This window comes from Nicotiana attenuata, chromosome 2 (genome assembly GCF_001879085.1).
Source record: "Nicotiana attenuata strain UT chromosome 2, NIATTr2, whole genome shotgun sequence".
NCBI classification, from domain to species: Eukaryota; Viridiplantae; Streptophyta; class Magnoliopsida; order Solanales; family Solanaceae; genus Nicotiana; species Nicotiana attenuata.
The window spans coordinates 72,275,345-72,295,266 of NC_031990.1; the positions used below are offsets into that span (position 1 = coordinate 72,275,345).

General features: G+C 36.8%; 2 protein-coding genes across 2 annotated transcripts; one reads left to right on the forward strand and one right to left on the reverse strand.

The window, feature by feature from the left end:
* Positions 3,792-5,403, forward strand: LOC109212392 (peroxidase 63-like). Its single transcript, XM_019376036.1, has one exon. The coding sequence runs from the start codon at positions 4,073-4,075 to the stop codon at positions 5,060-5,062; it is 990 nt and encodes a 329-aa protein (XP_019231581.1). The 5' UTR covers positions 3,792-4,072; the 3' UTR covers positions 5,063-5,403.
* Positions 10,497-12,604, reverse strand: LOC109212402 (U-box domain-containing protein 40). The gene has a single exon (XM_019376044.1). The coding sequence runs from the start codon at positions 12,186-12,188 to the stop codon at positions 10,758-10,760; it is 1,431 nt and encodes a 476-aa protein (XP_019231589.1). The 5' UTR covers positions 12,189-12,604; the 3' UTR covers positions 10,497-10,757.

A 19,922-nucleotide genomic window follows, 5' to 3' on the forward strand; every position in this document is an offset into this window, starting at 1 on the left:
AATTAAAATAAAATTTATCTTTTTTTTTTATCATGTTATCATACTTAATTCGGTTAATGATCATATGCAATCATGTTAGGAATTTTTGTTATTTTTTCTAATTATTTGAATAATACTTCTCATCTAGCAAAAAAATAAAAAACTGCTCCATATAACTATAAAACTCTTTCACATTTAAAATTCTATAAGTATAGTTCTTTGAAACACTGTAGCTAGATTTGAATAAAACGAAATTCTTTTAAAATAAATATAATATATAGGGTACACGTCTATGTTTATCTAAATAACAAAAAAGAGTTTACAAAACCAAATAAAAGTCTACTTACATATATAATAAAGTAAACATACATGCTGGAGAAAGAAACATCACAAAATCAGTCAATATTAAAAAAAAAATTGTTTCTTTTTTCTTCTTGAAGAATATTTGTTTGAAGAGTCAATTTGCATAAATGGACATCAAACAAATAACAAAACTTTGGCTATACAATTGCTATCATTAATTTAAATTTAGCACATTCAAGGAATTGAAGGGTATAAGCTGAAACCCCTTCATTTAGCTATAGTCAAGCCAATATTGCAAGGGTATAATATTTTTTTCTTTGAAGAATATTAGTTTTGAATCATTAGATTATGTGAAAGTTTTTTTTTAAAAAAACTCAACAAGAGAGAAATTGGTTTCTAATTGATAGTTTCTATAGCGACTTTTAAGTGTAACAAAGAGTATATATAAAGAAAAAATTGGTATGACGTGAAATATTTTTTTTAAATGTAAACAAATTATTTCGAAAAAACTCTTACTTTTTTTAATTCAAAGATAATAAAAAGATAAGATATTTTTGAGCATTAGTAGAGAGTTTTAAAATTATTATAATAGATGTTATATCATGGATAAACTCAAAAAACCGAAATCTTGTGGAATTTTTACATAATATCCGGCCATATTTATTGTTTACTTCTTATAGCTAATATAAATAGATGATATACCGACAACACACGATTATACACATATTATATATGAATTATATATAAATTACACATCATTAAATTTTTTAATTTAAGTGGTCTATTTAGGCTGATTAGATAAAGCCAAAAGAAAATATGAAATAATTTCACGCAAAGACTAAAAATATAATTAAATATCATATGTAGATACTTCATTAAAACTCATCCGTTTATAGTGAAATAAATTAATTTTTTGTAACAAAAAAAAAAATATTGAAAAAAATTTTAGAAAGATCAAAAAACGAGAAATAAAAGATGACAACAAATTTTTTCTTATGTTTCATCTTTGTTGAGTATAATAAATTTAAAAGTTAATCTCATCAATTTCAAATATTTTTTATTCAACTCAAATACATAGACTATATGATAAAGGTATCTTAGAATATTTTTTTTAATTTACATTATGTGTCATTTTAAAAAAAAATCACTATTACTAACAAACTGATATGATATTCGAATTTGAATTGGAATGCAATTTGAGTAGTTGCATTGACGTTAAGCCAAGTATGGTGTCGAAAAATAAACTATTTGATAATTTTAAGACAATATATGCAATGTTTTATAATAATAATCAACCAATTTAACATTTAATGATTCAAAGAACAAATTTTTTGTATATATAGGGTATTGAAAATTCAAATTTTGGGGCTAGACATATCGATAAACTTAAAATTGGAGTCATACTGAAGTAAATCCGGCCAAAGAATCATTTAAGTTTTTAGATATCCGATTAAAGTAAATTTTAAATGAAGGATAATATCTTCACTTGCATCATTATAAAGATAATCATTATTAAAATATATATAAAGTTTTAGAAATTAAAATTCCAAAATAGAATATTTTTTGAAACATAAAATCATACCAAATAAGAGTTCAAGTCGTAGTATAAGAGTCACGTCGTAATCAAAGAATTGTTTATATCGTGTCAACCTTTGTGCTTTGCCATAAATATGAGTTATTATTTCACTTTGTGGCTATTTTTAGGTTCCAATGACACCTATGAGAATAGTGCACAAATAAAATTATCACTACGAGAATTGAGAAAATGTTAGTCTTTTTTCATGTAGTGTTTCTTAATTAATATCTGACGATTATCTATAATTATTTAGAAGGTTTAAATACTAAGGTTATTTACATATAATTCAAATAACTCAGATATTTAAACATGGTTAGTGTCAATATTAAAATGGAGTAACAAAAATTCACTAGCTAAAGAATTTTTTTTTATATTTTTAGATAGCCAACTAAAATGAGTTTTGAATTAAGAATAATATTTTCAATTATATTATTATAAAAATAGTTATTATTGAAAAATAATATTTTAGAAACTGAAATTTTAAGAAAGAAATATTTTTAGAAGATATTAACGGACCAAATAAGAGTTCAAGTGGTAGTAAAAGAGTTAAGTCTTATCCAAAGAGTCATTTATTGAGAAAGTGTAAGTTTTAAGATTATTTACATACAATCCAAATAATTTAAATATTTGACATGATTAGTGTCCGTGCATCCGCACGGGTACTAATACTAGTTATGGATAAAGGCGCTAATGCTTCTCTTTTTTTAATTGCTCTACTGAACTAACTGGTCCTTCATAATTGTCATCTCAAATCCACAAAATAAGAACCCAAAATAAAAATGGTAGAACAGCACCGACGGGTCAATTCAAAGAACCGGGTTCCCATGTGGACCCATGTTTCTAGCTAGCGCACATCCCGTGATTTGTGGTTCATGCAACGGCGCGTCTCTCAATTCCTTCTTTTCCTTTCCTCATTGGATCCTCTTGATTAATTTCGCTATCATATGACACCTGTCTTCTTTTCTTTTCTTTCTAAAAACTAATTACGTATTTTTATTTCTTAGTATTGGTGTTGACTGACATTAGCATATGCTTAAAGGCTAAAGCTCAGCTCATAAACTTTACCAACTTCCCTTCCTTTATCCATTTTCCTTTTGCCTCATTCTCATACAAGAATATCATTTCATTGATGAACATTTTATGTTTCCATTTTCTTTGTTGCTCCTTATTTTGGAGGAGAGTTTAGAAGGGTAAGCCCATAGCTAATTAATTGATCCTCATCCGTCTTTTGTTGCATGTTAGAACCCCTTGATCACCCTAAGAGAGGAAGAATTGACATAATTATTAGTATGAGGATTAAATTGACAAAAAAGATTATCCTTCCTTCTTTGAGCTCAAAAGATACTTCCTCCGGTCCACAATAAGTGTTTTTTTGACCTTTTTTTGTGGTCCAAAATATCTTTTTTTTTTCTTCAGATTTTAAGAATAAATTAATTATTATTTTCGTACATTGCACCGGGAGTACATAATGTTGGAGTATGTGCTAGGAGTGTTTATGTGAAGATATAGTAAAGGTTAATATGGACAATTTTATTATCAATTAATGTTAAAAGGTGAATTTCTTAATCTATATGAAAATAGTCAAAAAAAAAATTAGTTATTGTGAAACGGAAGTAGTAAGATTTATGCCGTCAAGAGCATTTCTCTCATAGAAGTTTGTAGCTAAAAATTAGGAAAGACAAAAAGTTTATTTACCTCAATACTGATTAAACTAAGTCCATCATAATTGTCAATGGAGTTTATTCTACAAATAATCAGGGCCAAATAACATTGCTTACGTAGTTACATTTACTCATTTATTCACCTCTTCATAAATGGTTTTAAAAACGTCGAGTTAGTAGTCCTTTTTTTCCCATAATTATGTGCTGCGTTGTAAACAGAAAAGCACTTGGAATTATGGAAGAAAATGAGAGTAGAACATGTTCCATTAAATAAAAATAAAGTAAAACCAACCAAAAAGAAAAAACAAATCATTGAATGAAGAGAAATGAGAAACCATTGAAGCCGTCCAGCTATTTCCCATCCCCCATTCCTTAGCTTCTCCATTCCCTATTTCCCTCTCTCTTTTCTCCACACTTTTCTCTGAAAAATCCAAACCATATCTACTTTCCCTTCTCTCTCTCTCTCTCTCTCTCTCTCTAAAAGCTACTCAATCCAAAGCCAAGAGTGAGCTCAGAAGAAGAAGCAGAAAATAGCTTAGCTTAAACTGTGAAAATGGCTATAAAATTGCTTCTTTTTCTATGCATTTCCGCCTTATTAAGTACTCCCTCTTTATCCCAGCGCCATTCGCCACTAAACACTGCTTATTACCGTAAATCATGCCCAAGATTTGAGCAGATAATGGAACAAACCACTACAAACAAACAGATCACTTCCCCTACTACCGCCGCCGCTACCCTCCGCCTCTTCTTCCACGACTGCTTCGTCGGCGGCTGTGACGCCTCCGTACTCGTCTCCTCCACTCCCTTCAACAAAGCAGAGCGTGACGCCGAAATCAACCTCTCTCTCCCCGGCGACGGCTTCGACGTGGTCGTACGCGCCAAGACAGCGCTTGAACTTTCCTGCCCAGGTATTGTCTCTTGTTCCGACATCCTCGCTGTCGCTGCTCGGAACCTCGTTGTCCAAACCGGCGGCCCGTTTTATCCAGTTAAATTGGGCCGTAAAGATTCTTTTGTATCCAAAGCCTCATTAGTAGAAGGAAATCTGCCCCGGCCCACAATGCCAATGGATCAAATCATTAAGATTTTTGAATCCAGAGGATTTTCGATTCAAGAAATGGTAGCATTATCTGGAGCTCACACAATTGGATTTTCCCACTGTAAAGAGTTCAACTCAGATCTTTATAACTACAACAAAACTTCACAAGCTGATCCTTCGTATAATCCGAGGTTTGCTCAAGCTTTGAAAGGTGCTTGTGGTAATTCCCAGAAAGATCCAACATTATCAGTGTTCAACGATATAATGACTCCTAACAAATTCGACAATATGTATTACCAGAACTTACCTAAGGGATTAGGTTTGTTGTCTTCAGACCGTGGTCTGTTTTCAGATCCGAGGACGAGAATTCACGTTGAGGAATATGTTAGAGATCAGAATGCATTTTTTAAGGCATTTGCTTCAGCAATGCAGAAGCTTAGTGAACATGGTGTTAAAATTGGTAAACATGGTGAGATCAGGCACAGATGTGACGCTTTCAACAATTGATAAGGAATTTGATTCAAGAGTTGATTATCTTATGTTTTTTGGGTTCGAATTTATTTGTTTTTGCATTAAATTACTTACGAGATGAAAGCAACTTATAATATGTATACAATGTTTTTACCCTTTTATTTAGATTAGAAAGCTCTTTCTTTTGCAAAGATTTAGTTCTGTTTTTTTTTTTGCTCTGTGTTCTGTTAATTAGGTAATTGGTATTGTATTCGAGGGAAATTACTGTATTTGTGATTAGTGTGAACTTCATTATATTGTAATGGTATATACAGATTCAGGTGAGATGCACGTAAGAGGCGGAAACCGTAAATAAAGTTTGCAACTTTTTATTTTCTTTTTTGCATCTAGTGTGTTCAGTTTCCTACTTTTTCGTTTTCTTTTGCAACTTTTGTGTGAAAGGTGTTTACTTTTCAGTTCAAAATGTTTGATTGATGGATTATCTTGTTGCTTTATGGTTTTGAGAGCGAGTGTTAAAAAAAAGTTGGATCTTGTTTCCGCTGGTGTCTCGTTTTGTTACAGAATAGTGAATACAAAGGCATTGCCAACTCAAGATCATCTGGCATTAGCACCTGGTATGATGCGACTAACTAAATGAAGAATAAGCTATAGACACATAACATGCTTGATATTAATTCCATACAGATGGATATAAATATATCGTAAAATGAAATACTATATGATATACTATATATATATGAGTTCAAATTTGCCGAATCATTAATGGTATAATCTTCTACATTATGGGTCTTCTTGTTCTGTTATCTGGTTTATGTTCTCCATGTGATATTCAGACCAAATGACTATGAAATTACGTCATTACTGGTAAGGTACCTGGCAAATGGATAGATATGGTAGAATTTGAATGGGTCAAAACGGGTAATAGATGGATCATAATTCAACTCGTCTAAAGTTTGACTATTGATTAGGTAAAAATGAGTCAATGTGACACAACCTCTCATCTTTGTTTCACAAGTTCTCCCAAACTGATATAATTTCAATCTCAAATTTTGATTTTATATGCTGAGGTTTGGGTTATGACCGACCCATTAGGTTGCATTTTTTTACACGTTTACTAGACATCATTTCAAATTTAACTCGTTAGGTCAAGTCAAAAGATGGATCATAAATCATCTCGTTTAAGCTTAGACAGGTTGGGCGAATTGCAAATAATGGATTGATTTTGTCACCTCTAGATTCTTATAATTGTTGGTTCGTAGTCCATGTGCATTGGCTAGAACATGATAACCTAATTCCGATTAAAAAGAAATAGAAGGTGGTGTATTTAAATGGAATACACTGGTTTCCAGTTTGCATTCGTTTGCTTTTGCAACTAGTGTGAAAGATGTATCCTTTTCAGTTCAAAGTGTTTGCAACTATCGATATTTGGATTACATAGGAAATTTAAAAAAAAGTAGAATCTTGCTTCGGTCGATGTTTCCTTTATTACAGACTATAAGGGCATTGCCAACTAAAGTTTATCTGGCTTTAGTACTTGGTATGATGCGACTAACCAAATGAATTATAAGCTAGGAACACATAACGTGCTTGGTATTAATTTTGGTATATATAGGTGTCAAAATCAAATCATTTTCTTTTTGTAACTCTGCCCCTGCCATCTAAGTTAAAACGGATCGGTTGTAACTCGTTTGCTGATTTGATCTAACGGACTGAACGCAAAATGACGCGTTAAGTTATTGGGTCAAAATAGTGTAAAATATATAACTCGAATCGAAATATGTCAAAGATCATTTTAACTTGAAAGCAGGGGCGGAGCCAAGGTAGCGGAAGGAGATTCACCCTTTGCCAGAAAATTACGCTCTTTATACAAGTCATCTCCAAGAGAGATAGTTTCAAATATTTTGGGTCTATTATACAGAGTAACGGGGAGATTGACAAGGATGTCACACACCTTATAGGAGCGGGGTGGTTGAAATGGAGGCTTGCTTCTGGTGTTTTGTGTGACAGGAATGTGCCACCTAGACTTAAGGGCAAGTTCTACAAAGCGGTAGTTAGATCGGCCATGTTGAATGGAGCCGAGTGTTGGCCAGTCAAGAAATTCCATGCCCAGAAGATGAAAGTAGCATAAATGAGGATGTTGCGATGGATGTGCGGGCATACCAGAAATATAAGATTAGGAATGAATATATTAGGGACAAAGTGGGTGTGGCTCCTGTGGAAGAGAAGTTGCGGGAATCGAGGCTAAGATGGTTTGGTCATGTAAAGAGGAGACACATTGATGCCCCGGTTAGGAGGTGCGAGAGGTTGCCTGTGGCGAGTCAGAGGAGGGGTAGATGGAGGCCTAAGACGAACTGGGGTGAGGTGATTAGGCTGGACATGACTCTGCTCCAACTTACCGAGGACATGACCCTCGATAGAAAGGTGTGGAGGTCAAAAATTAGGGTGGTGTGTTGATAGACAATCTAGAGTTTTGCCTTGTCTGACTAGTAGTAGTTGCACTAGTCGGGTACCTTCTTATTCCTAGTCCCTTGTTTATATACGGTATGTCAGTATTAGCAGTAGAATTGGCACTATTCTTGTAGTTTCATATCCTTGGATCTCTGTCATTATTCGTTGTATTATTTGCTTACACTGTCTTATTACATTATTGTTGCTATTGTTTTTGATTGCTCCATTTTTTTACATTCTTGAGCCGAGGATCTTTCGGAAATAGCCTCTCTATCTTTATAGGTAGGGGTAAGGTCTGCGTACACACTACACTCCCCAGACCTCACTTGTGGGATTCCACTGGGTTGTTGTTGTTGTTGTTGTTGTATACAAGGTTAAAATTAATTATTATGATATGTATTAGATGTTGAATAACTTGACTTTTTCGCGTATTTACTTCTTTATATTTTAAATCTCCTTCGTAAAAATTCTAACTCCGCCACTACTTGAAAGTTGGAAGAACTTAAGTTAATGACTTAAGAAAAATGCATTAGCTTTTATATATTTTCACTAAAAGGAAAATAAAAAGGATGATATTTTGAATCATTTTAAAAAGGTTGAATTATGACCCGTTGATTGATCTATAATGACCCAACTCATTTAAACCAAACAAATTCTGGACGAACTGGGTGGGTCAGTATCTGTTTATGGAGTTTATCCCGCTTTAACTAAACTTTTTAATTTATGCTGCGTGAAAAGAAATAGAATAAGGTGTATTTAAATTGAACCTGTAGGTCTTGGTTATGCTGACTTATATTGGAATACTTAAATTAGATAAGAACAGCATAATTTGGAATGTTTGAACAGGACCTATATTCGCATGCAAATGAACGAGAGTTGCCAATCAATTGTGTCTCCGTCATCTCCGCCCTATTGTGTTGGTCCTGCTCCAATCAGTAAAAATTTTATTATGAGATTTAAAATCAAGAAATATATTTTCCTACGGCCTCTTCAAGTCAATACTCATATCCCATTGCTACGAATACATACATAGTGACATAGTTCTACTGTCAAAACATTAAAAGTTTTGACTTGTTGACTCACTTTGCTACTCCTTGGCCCATTTGTCTGTCATATTTGAATATTCAAATGCCAGTTTAAGCAAATTCAACATAAAAATAGGAGCATAGATAATTCATCTTTTGGAAGTAGAATATGTACATCTAAACTGCACAAGAACATACAAGAATAGACAATAAGATTGTAGACAGTTAAAAATGAAGAACATTAAGAAAACAAGCAGGCTAAGTAAAACAACTAAACTTAGTTCGACTCTCCAGTCTCAATTGAGCTTGAGCAGATACCAAGTTTTAGGTCTCAAAAAGCAAGTAATGTGCTTTTTAATAAAGGACCAGAGGGTCCATTTGGACATTTAATATCCCAGTAAGTTGTATCCGTAAATCAAGCACAAGTTTCCATTAACAGATTGATGGAAAAGCTTCACAGGAAAAACCTTTTCAATCTGCATTTGATACCCAATCGTGTAGAGTATGATTACGAGTAACTATGGCAATGATGGGGGGGTTCTAAGGAAAAATGGAAGAAATGGTGTCTTTCCACTCATTTCCCATCAAATATATTGGTGTCTTTCTTACTCTCTTACTTCTTTGGCAGAACTTATTTTGCTCTTATAACTATGTTTCTTGACGCCTTTGGAATCATATGCTACATTACTGACCATCCTTCACAAAATTTAGTTATCTTTCTGATTTGCCAAGAGAGAGCGAAAAACGAAACCTCACACTTTACAGGACGGCTCACCTCAAGAATCCTATGCATGTTCAAAGAGCACAGCGTGTTGATCCAAGCCACATAGATACTCATCTCGAGCTCCGTATTGTACGTTAACCTCAGTACACTTCACACCCACCCAATCGTGAGAAAATGACGATTCACTAAAAACTTCTCCTTTTGTTTTGACGACTAGTCTAAAAAACTTTCACTTACTCGGTTTTTTTGCGGGAAGGCCCTTCTAGAATTACGTTTAACGTCCCTTTATGACTTTCCTGATCGGCGCCTCGGGTCGGTAGCTGGGCTCCGGGGCATTGTAACTGGCATGTTAAAGTTATGTCATAGTTGGATACAACAACAACAACCCAGTAAAATTTCACAAGTGCGGTCTGGGGAGGTTAGTGTGTACGCAGACCTTATCCCTACCCCGAGCGAATAGAGAGGTTATGTTCATAGTTGGATACAATTTCACTGCCAATTCTACTTATGTGGGTTCCGTATCAAGATTGTACTAATAAGGAATGCTTTTAGAGTTGTCGCAGTACAGAACAATATAGTACTAGACATGAGATTTATCTTCCTAAAAGCAAAACCTTTTCAAGTAAGCGAATTCATTTTGGACCCTGCAGATTCATTCCATTTCCTATTCAAAGATCGACCCCTTAATATTGAAAGAAAACTAGAGCATTTTATCCATTGGTAAATGAAAATTCGAGAGCATTTTATCAGAAAGAGAAAGCGCAGGACATGGTTCTGAGGTTGATCTTGTAGAGATGATCGACCTGACAAACATGCCAATAGTAGATGTATGGCATGAGTAGCAGTGCTATATATTTCCCAAGTACACTATATATTTATTGCATTAATATAATCTGTAATGAGAATCTTAATGAATTGTCTTTGCATGTAAACGTCAGTATTATAAGAATGTTCAGTGCAGAAATCCTAACCTTAACAGAAGTACCTAACAGCAGACTAAAGATTGTGGGAACGCTAGACCCCCTTCTTTCTTGCTTTCGTTGTTTGAACACCAATGCTTGAAGATAACGAACAACTCTGGAGTTCATTTCCTTTGTTATGCAACAACGTCTATCATATGATAGACCTCTAGGTTTAAGAAACTTCTTAAACTTAGGAAGGGCAATTCCCCTTACAAATTTCCTAGTTGCAGAAAACAATCAAATCAACAGAGACAGCAGATGTAAGCCACAAAATAAGCCTAAGGCACACAAGTAATCGAACATCATCCAAATTAGGAGACCATGGGTTCATGTTAAAGATTATCTTTTTCCAAATCAAAAGAACACTGTTCAGAATCTTTTCTTTACACTTTCAACATTATTTACCCCGTCAACGGTCACAACATGATCTCAGAAGACATCGAGAGCAAAGCCAAAACCCAAATGATGCTATCAGCAGCTATGCGAAGAGAACATCGTGCCCAATTTACAAGCCATTTCTCAGGAAAAAAGAATGAAACAGCATACAATGAAGAAACAAAAACAAACAAGAGCTATGAAGAACTTGTACTTATCCGTGATTGACTGATATCATCATCCGAATTAAGCAACTTCTCCCAATCAACTTCCTCCTCCTCTTCATCCTTCTGCCTCAACACCTCCAATATCTTTCTAGCCTTATCCTTGGCCCGCTCACTTCCCGTTTCCTCAACTTGTATCAACAACTCCTCCGCAGCAGCCTCCTTTGCCAACCCTTTAAACCTTAACCCACCATGACTTAGACCATACAATGCAGCAATACAATTCTCACGACTCGACTCCGAATCAAACTCTCCCTTTCTCAACATACTAACAAAACATTCCACTGCACCCCCATCAAGCATTGCTGCTCTCCCTTCAGAACTTGCAGCCAGGTTACAGAGTATCAACATGAACCGACCCGTCATATGACCCGTTTTAACCATACCAAGCAATGCCTGAACAGCCCCGAGTTTCACCAACTTAGCCCTGTTACTCTGAACCAAAGAAAGATGATACAGAGCCAAAGCAGAATCATGCCGAGTCCGCTCCGATTCGGAGCGAAGCGCATGAAGAAGCGGAGGCAGTGCTCCTAATACCCCAAGTGCAGTCTTGTTCTGATCATCTAACGCTAAACTGAAAACTGCACCGGCAGCATGTTCTTGTGATTCTTGAAAACCCCCTTTTAACACATCAATTAAAGGGGGAACAATTCCAGAACGTATAATATTCACCTTATTTCTATTCTCTAATGACAAATTCACCAATGCAGCTACTGAATTAACTTGTATTGAAGCATACCTTGATGTAATAAGTACACGTAGAGCTGATAATACACGAGGGGTGCAGAACTGGACCCGGGTTTCTTCTCGGGTTCGGGTCAACTTCCTAAAATAGATTACAGCTTCTTCTTGTTCAGAAACTTGGGAGCTTTTTAATTTACCAACAAGTTCATCTTCTTCATAAGAATTAGTGTTCAGGGTATCCACGTCAGAGGCTGAAGATGAAGAGTAACAAGAGGGACGTGTGGGCCCACTTCTTGGAGTCACAGATTCCTCTGAACTCGTTGAGATATGACTCAGTACTCGATTTCTTAAACTACTGAGATTTTGTGCCTTTTGGGTGTGCATTAATGAAGAAACGAGGTTCTCAGCAGTGAGGAAATTGATGGGTTTTGGAGGGTCAAGAAGAGAAGAACGGCAAAAGTTGAGGATAGTGGATTTTAGAGCCAAGTTTGGAATAATAGTGGAGAAATCAGGAATAGAACCATCTGGAAGAATAGGTGTAAAAGATAGTGATTTGCAGGCATGAACACAGTGGCGTTCAAATGTATGACCAGAAGAAACAATTACAGGATCAGCCATTAGAGAACCAGAAATTGGACAAATAAATTCTTTAGGAAAAGATGGTTGCTTTGATGGAGACTTGTGAAATGAGATTCTCCACCTCTGTTTGCTAGTACCCATGTTAATGGTGTTTTCTGTGAAGTGAAAAAAGTTTCAAGATTCAATCTTTAGCTTCAGATATGATTGAAAAAGATGTGGGGTTTATGGAAAAGGTCTAAAAATTCAATCTTGAGCTTCAGATGAATCAATCTTTAGCTTCAGATATGAATGAACAAAATATTGGGTTTATGGAAAAGGTTTCAAAATTCAATCTTCAGCTTTAGAAGTTGAGTTAAATGAAGCAGGGAGAGGGTGTAACTGAATGCAGGAGTTTGACAGAGAGTTGTTGAAGGAAACATGATTGACAGATTGAGATTTGGAGAGAGGGAGAGGAAAGCGAGTCAGAGATTTTGGATGTTTCATATTTTGTCGAACCATTTTTTGTTTTTTACTGTCCTTTTAGCAATGTACTGCAACTGATCTTTCAACTCAAATAATGTCTTATTATGCAGGCGTTTGGAAAAATGTTAGTTTTATGAGAGGGAGAATTCTTTTTTTGAAAATTTAAAAAAAAAAAAAATCAAAAACTTGCAAAATTTTACTGGTAAACACATTTTTGAAAAAAAAAATCCGAGAAAAGGAACAAAAATTTAGTGTCCTATATTACTCTATCACATATGTTTTTAGCATCTTGATTCAGAGATTTGGATGTTATTGTTAGTGATGTTACTATTAGGATTGAGGAGGGAGCTATGTTTCATATTTTGTTGGACAGTTTTGTTTTTACCTGTCCTTTTGGCAATGTAGTGCAATTAAGCTTCAACTTAAATGGTGCCTTAAATTTGAAGATAGGTTTCCTTCTGTTTTTATTATATATTACTCTATCACATACTAGTATGCCTTAAATTTGTATTTTCTCAGCATCTTGATTCAACATGGGTTGTCTTTTACTCTGGTCACCTGATAATTCATGCTATATTTATACATTTTTATGGTTTTGTTTGTGATTATTGTTATTGGACCAAAACAACAACAACAACAACTACCCAGTAAAATCTCACATAGTGGGGTCTGGGGAGGGTAATGTGTACGCAGACCTTACCTCTGCCCCGATAGGGCAGAGAGACTGTTTCCGATAGACCCTCGGCTCAGAAAGACGGAAATAAAAAACAAGAANCATCGTGAACGCGATGCTTCCTCAGACTAAACCTTCGCGATCGCGTTACACCACTCGCGAACGTGATGAATAAAAATGCCTCAAGCCCAGCTGACCAAATTACTCTACGCGAACGCGTAGACTCACCAGCGAACGCGATGCCCAAACAATCAGCCCTTTGCGAACGCGGAGCCTCCCTCGCGAACGCGAAGGCTAAAATTCCAGCTTTCACCTGCTAACCCTTCGCGAATGCGAGGGCCTACTCGCGAACGCGAAGGCCATTTCTCTGCAACACTGATCAGCAATTTTCTGCAATTCCAAACAACATGATATGGTCCGATTGACCACCCGAAACTCACCCGAGGCCCTCGGGACCTCAACCAAACATGCCAACATATCCCATAACCTCATTCAAACTTGTTCCAACCTTCGAAACGCTCAAAAAAATATCCAAACACCAAAATCACATCGGATTCATGCGTAAGAATTTCAAGAACTTCCAAATTTCGCTTTTGATCAAAAACCCAACCAAACCACGTTCGAATGACCTGAAATTTTGTACACCCGTCACAAATGACGAAACGGAGCTACTGCAACTTCCGGAATTCCATTCCGACCCTTATATCAAAAGCTCACCTATCAACCGGAAAACACCAAGATCTCAATTTCGCCAATTCAAGCCTAAACCTTCCACTGACTTCCAAAATGCATTCCGATTCCGCTCCTAAGTCCCAAATCACCTAAAGGAGCTAACCAAATCATAAAAATTCCGATCCAAGATCATATACAAACAAGTCAAATCTTGGTCAACCCTTTTAAATTTCAAGCTTCAAACTGAGAACTGTTCTTCCAAATTCATTCCGATTACCCTGAAAACCAAAACCAATGATTAACATAAGTCATAATACATCGCACGGGGCCAGTCATGCCCGAGAAATGACGAACAAAAAGCAAAAGCTCAAAACGACCGGTCGGGTCGTTACATCCTTCCCCACTTAAACATACGTTCGCTCGAACGTGCCCAGAGTTGTTCCAAAAGCCAACCAAACGCTTAATAACATTACCATGCATATACCCGGGGGTGATCCCACGTCACCCTATCTCCTATAGGTCCGATAACACAATGCAACTGAAATTTCACATTCCCACCTAGCCCATAAGCCTTAGAACCACATTTCCACTTCCGAAAATCCTCCACAAGATCAGAATCTCATATCTATACTCTGAATAAGCCCGAACCAGCTGTGATAACCCATACCTGCAAGCTCAGGTGCAATTACATGATATACCACCCAACTCAAACACTTGTAGCGATAACTTCTAATCACAACAATTGCACACAACAACCGAACATCGATAGGAAACCTCTTATCAACTAAAGTCTCACTCTAACACTTTCATATACTGCCAATGATAAACGAAACACGCAGTAAGCCATAACCGTTTTCTCAGATCAACCATTCATGAAGCCACTTCTCCTTTGGCGAAGACCATAGCAAATTTCTGCACCAAACCTCGATGTTATCCTTCCAACATGCTGAAATCAAGTCCGTTTGCAGTCATTAAAGATCCCGACGATCTCATCCAATCCAACACAACCATTCTGGTGACATTGACACATCAATACGGACTAAAGCCACGACTTGTGCAATCCGTGCACCAATAAATCACAATCCGAACTTACTCAAATCATAAAAAAATGACTCAAATGAATGAGCTTTACCGCAAGCTCACCAGCACCACCACAACGCAAGGCTGAGAACCCGTCTCACATCATAGAAACAGAACACACGAATCTAACCCGCAAGGTCATACCTCCACATAACTTCGCTGCAATGCACGACCCTATTCAGACACTGGTCCACTTGAAACACCTCAAGTCACTCTGCTCGAAATTGACGACCACGCGCAATTGATGTCTAGAACCAAAACAACTCATCATACCCACGGTGAAGCAAATACATAATACCACATAACCCGAAAGGATATAACCGATACGCCATCTGCCGAGCCATACCCAGTACTCTTCTCACTCGACTTCCACTATGAAATCCCAATGGAACCGCACCATCTGTGCCTATAACCAACAAATTATAACGTCTTGCAGCACAGAAAAGTAATCCGTAGATCACCTCAAAACACTAATAGCTCAATAACAACCAAATCAACACATCCCTCACCAATAGCGACTCGAAGTCAACAAAGCCGTCTCGATGCAGAACACACATCCAAATAGGTCTACCAATGAACCACACATCAACCCTAGTCACACACAATAGATAAATAACCCTCCGAAGGTTCACAATAACTGAATCATAGCACATGCTATCATCTGACTATTTACCCACATCTTTGCCGTCCACAACCACGAGCTAACCTGTATATGAGAACTCCTAGTCTCCAAGTCCATAAAGCACACGAATTACCATATCTGATCCCCACTCTGCCGCTTGAATATACAGCACACCTCTAATACTCAATCATCTCCTGAGAGGTACACCTATAATTCTTCTGAGCCATTAAAAGAACTCGAATATCACCCGACGATCGGACAAGATAGTGCTGCAATACCACTAAAGCATCCATAACTCAAACACATCGACCTTTCTGAACCGTATACCCTCATCAAGCCACACCAATCAGTGATCTCATTTATCTAGTCACCTGAAGTTGCCCATGCTATCTAAGAATTTGTGACCTCCCTTTCAAATCTGAACCGTGACCTTACACATGCAAATCTCAATCCTACACAACATACCGCATAAACCGTACCATCCTAGGATAACCACGAGAACTTTATATCCCTTTCGAGCCACAAGCAACTATGTACTCCACTAGCCAAGAACATCCCATTGATCCCATCTAGAAGCAAATCACTATACATCCAATGCTCCTCACGCCAATAGGAAAAATATACCTCTCTATCTGTGGTGGGAACCATCTAGAGCTCTCCAAATTCCATTTGCACAACACTAGATCGTCAGGACTGAATCCTTCTAACTCAACCGAGCTATGCAGGTCACTAAAACTCAAAAGAATTGCCGCGAAACACCTGTAGAAACTCATAACCTCCTAAGCATCCAAGAACTAATCATATCCTTACCATACCGACTCGGCCTACTACCAAGCTACCCCATCTATCCGAGTTCCCTCATGATTTACCTTCAACTTGATACTCCTTCTTGCTATAACATCACAATTCCTCAACCCAGACTTACCACACAAGACCCAAGCATAAAGCCACACCGTCCTACGGTCCATAAGCCGCTGAACACTCTCTAGATATTCCTAACAGCACCACGGTCAAAATGCTTACCCTGAGGAGACTTCCTACCATTCCAAAGCCATTACCTTCACCTTTCTTATACTGATATATAGAATCCCATAATTGATATAGAAATACCACAAGTCTTGACATCTTCCAATGAAAACTCAGTTTCTTACCGCTTATACAACTTTAAAATACCCAAGTGTTACATTTAGAATCTTGAACACACTAGAACCATTCTCGAGAGTCATTCACTCTACTCAAACTGCAATTAGCCTGATCAAACGAACCGAACAACCTGTTCCTAATTAGCTCTCCGACACCGCAGAGTGTAACCTCATCCTAGAACAACCAAGCAACTTCCTGCTCTATGCACCGAGCAACCATTACCAATAACAACTCAAGACATTCCGTGATTCTCATACACCTATGAAGCACGAAATAACCTTTGTCAAAATTTTCCTTTACTCGAGACATCCTCGGTCTCAATCTCCGTAAGCCATAACTGATTCACCAGTATGCCTCAAACTGGAGCCAACATAGCACATAACCGCGCAACCAACTAAGCAATAGCAGACTCCCCCACTTGGCTCGATGCCATAGATCAAAATACACACAATAAGTCATAACGCATATACTCTATTGCTGCCACAATACCATAGTGAGATTAAACTCAATTCTTCATAAGCTCGTGAAACGCAGACCATCTAGTACTCTAAGTCTTATGCAAATCTCGCATTCACCCTCGTAACAGTTGAACCCCACTCTCTTAAGCGACCCAAATTCCAGCCTTCACCTGCTACCCCTTCGTGAACGCGAGGGCCTACTCGCGAACGCGAATGCCATTTCTCAGCAACACTGATCAGCAATTTTCTGCAATTCCAAACAACATGAAATGGTCCGATTGACCACTCGAAACTCACCCGAGGCCCTCGGGACCTCAACCAAACATGCCAATATCCCATTACCTCATTCAAACTTGTTCCAACCTTCGGAACGCTCAAAACAACATCCAAACACCAAAATCATATCGGATTCAAGCCTAAGAATTTCAAGAACTTCCAAATTACGCTTTTGATCAAAAACCCAACCAACCACGTCCGAATGACCTGAAATTTTGCACGCCCGTCACAAATGACGCAACGGAGCTACTGCAACTTCCGGAATTCCATTCCGACCCCTATATCAAAATCTCACCTATCAACCGGAAAACGCCAAGATCTCAATTTCGCCAATTCAAGCCTAAACCTTCCACGGACTTCCAAAATGCATTCCGATTCCGCTCCTAAGTCCCATATCACCTAACGGAGTTACCAAATCATAAAAATTCCGATCCGAGATCATATACAAACAAGTCAAATCTTGGTCAACCCTTTCAAATTTCAAGCTTCAAACTGAGAACTGTTCTTCCAAATTCATTCCGATTACCCTGAAAACCAAAACCAATGATTTACATAAGTCATAATACATCACACGGGCCCAGTCATGCCCGAGAACTGACGAACAAAAAGCAAAAGCTCAAGACGACCGGTCGGGGCGTTACATTAATCTGTATTGGTATCTCAGTAGGGAACTCCTTATCAAAGTCAAAATCTGCAGTCCAAGGCTTCAAAATGATAGGTCGATTATTAATAATGTAAGGTCCAGTACATAAAAATTCGTGCATATCATCAATAGATTTGAATTTGATGATGAAATACCCTTCCTCATGCATAAACAGATTTGGATTTGCTATTTTGTTCCACTTGAGATCTACATATCTACGCATGGCATATACCCTAGACAATCCCTACATAAGCAATTAGGGCTCCTTTCCATTTTTCAGTCTCACGATCCACATCCTCCTTTTCCAATTGAATAACAACATTTCCATCTACTAATTGTGGAGCAATATAAGACAGAGTCATACCATTCTCTACTGATCTGTTCTTTGCAAAGAGACTCGCCCATTTCTGTATTGGTTGTTGTACTGTAGCATGCAATACTGTTTCATTGGGTTTATGAGGTTTCTCTTCCTCGACTAGCTTTGAATCAACTCTGACTGTTCCTTCAACTTCTTTCAGCTTCAATTGAGCTAAGATCTGGGCTCAATTGAAGTTTCTTAGCAGTTGTTGTTCCTTTAGACGACGATCCTAGCTCTTTTTGATTCAGCTCACTCATTTGCACTGGTGTTACTTGATTTTGTTCATCCTCTGTAGTTTCCGGTTGCATGCGTCCTCTAGCTGAGCTTCCAAATGTGACTAATGGTAGTTTCCTAGGTCTGTCGCGTCCTCTTCCACGACCATGACCTCGCCCTCCTGCCATGGCTAATCACGCCGGCGTAGGTTTACTAACATGTGCCAAGAGCATGAGAAGAGAGCTTTTTTTTAATCCAATAGAGCATGAAAGTATTTTCTTTCATTTCAACAAAATGAGTATTTTCTTTTCATGATGTATACAAATTATTTTCTTTCAGTTGAACAAAATGAGTACTTTATTTTCATGTTGGAGAAATAGTACTTTCTTTTTCAACCAAAAAGAAAGAGTATTTTTTTTAGTTATGGAGCACAAATTTCATTGTTGGTTGCGGTAAAAAAGTAAAGCAATACATTAATTCCTTTAGATTTGTGTGAATTTTTAGAAGAATAATTAAATTCTTTGAAGAAAATAGAGTCATGAATATGTTGGGTATTTGGAGTGGGTGGTGGGGGTGGGGGAGGGGAGAGCAGAGGAAAGGAAACATAGGGACTTGAGGGAACGGGGATGAGGAGAGTAGCATAAAAAATATTTTCATTCACCAACCAAACAAGGGAAAATAAGTGATGAAACCACTCATTTTCCTTAAAAATCATGGAAAACATTTTCCTAAAACATTTTCCTTCATACCAAACACACCCTATATTATTTGTAGAGTCAAACGTTTTTTCTTTAATCACAAATTTTCATATACTCTTAAAGAATAACATGAATTATAAAAGTCAATATTACAGTTCTATATTTTCTAATTCTAATTATAATAAAAATCTATTTTAAAGGTGTTAAGAAATTAGTATCCAAATTGAAATCGGAATTGAAAGTATTACCCCCTCCTACAAACTCCTCCACTTCTCTTAGCTATTTCTTCTATATAGTTACTCCAACTTATCTGATCCTACTAATTAAATTGTGTACTCCCTCTTATATTTTTTGTTCATCATAACAACAATAACATAAAATGTTTATCATGTTTGATTTTTTACATATATTTTAAAAAGTATTATTTAAAAATAATTTAATTCTGTTAGTTTATTTATCTTTTTATCCTAATTTATTATTATTACTATTACTATTACTATTACTATTACTATTATTATTATTATTATTACTTTAGTTAGTGGGACCCAACGCGAAGGAATGGCAACGAACCATATCC

Bases quoted from the DNA above. Each gene is read 5' to 3' on its own strand.
- LOC109212392 (XM_019376036.1), top strand. From the start codon at position 4,073: ATGGCTATAAAATTGCTTCTTTTTCTATGCATTTCCGCCTTATTAAGT.
- LOC109212402 (XM_019376044.1), bottom strand. From the start codon at position 12,188: ATGGGTACTAGCAAACAGAGGTGGAGAATCTCATTTCACAAGTCTCCA.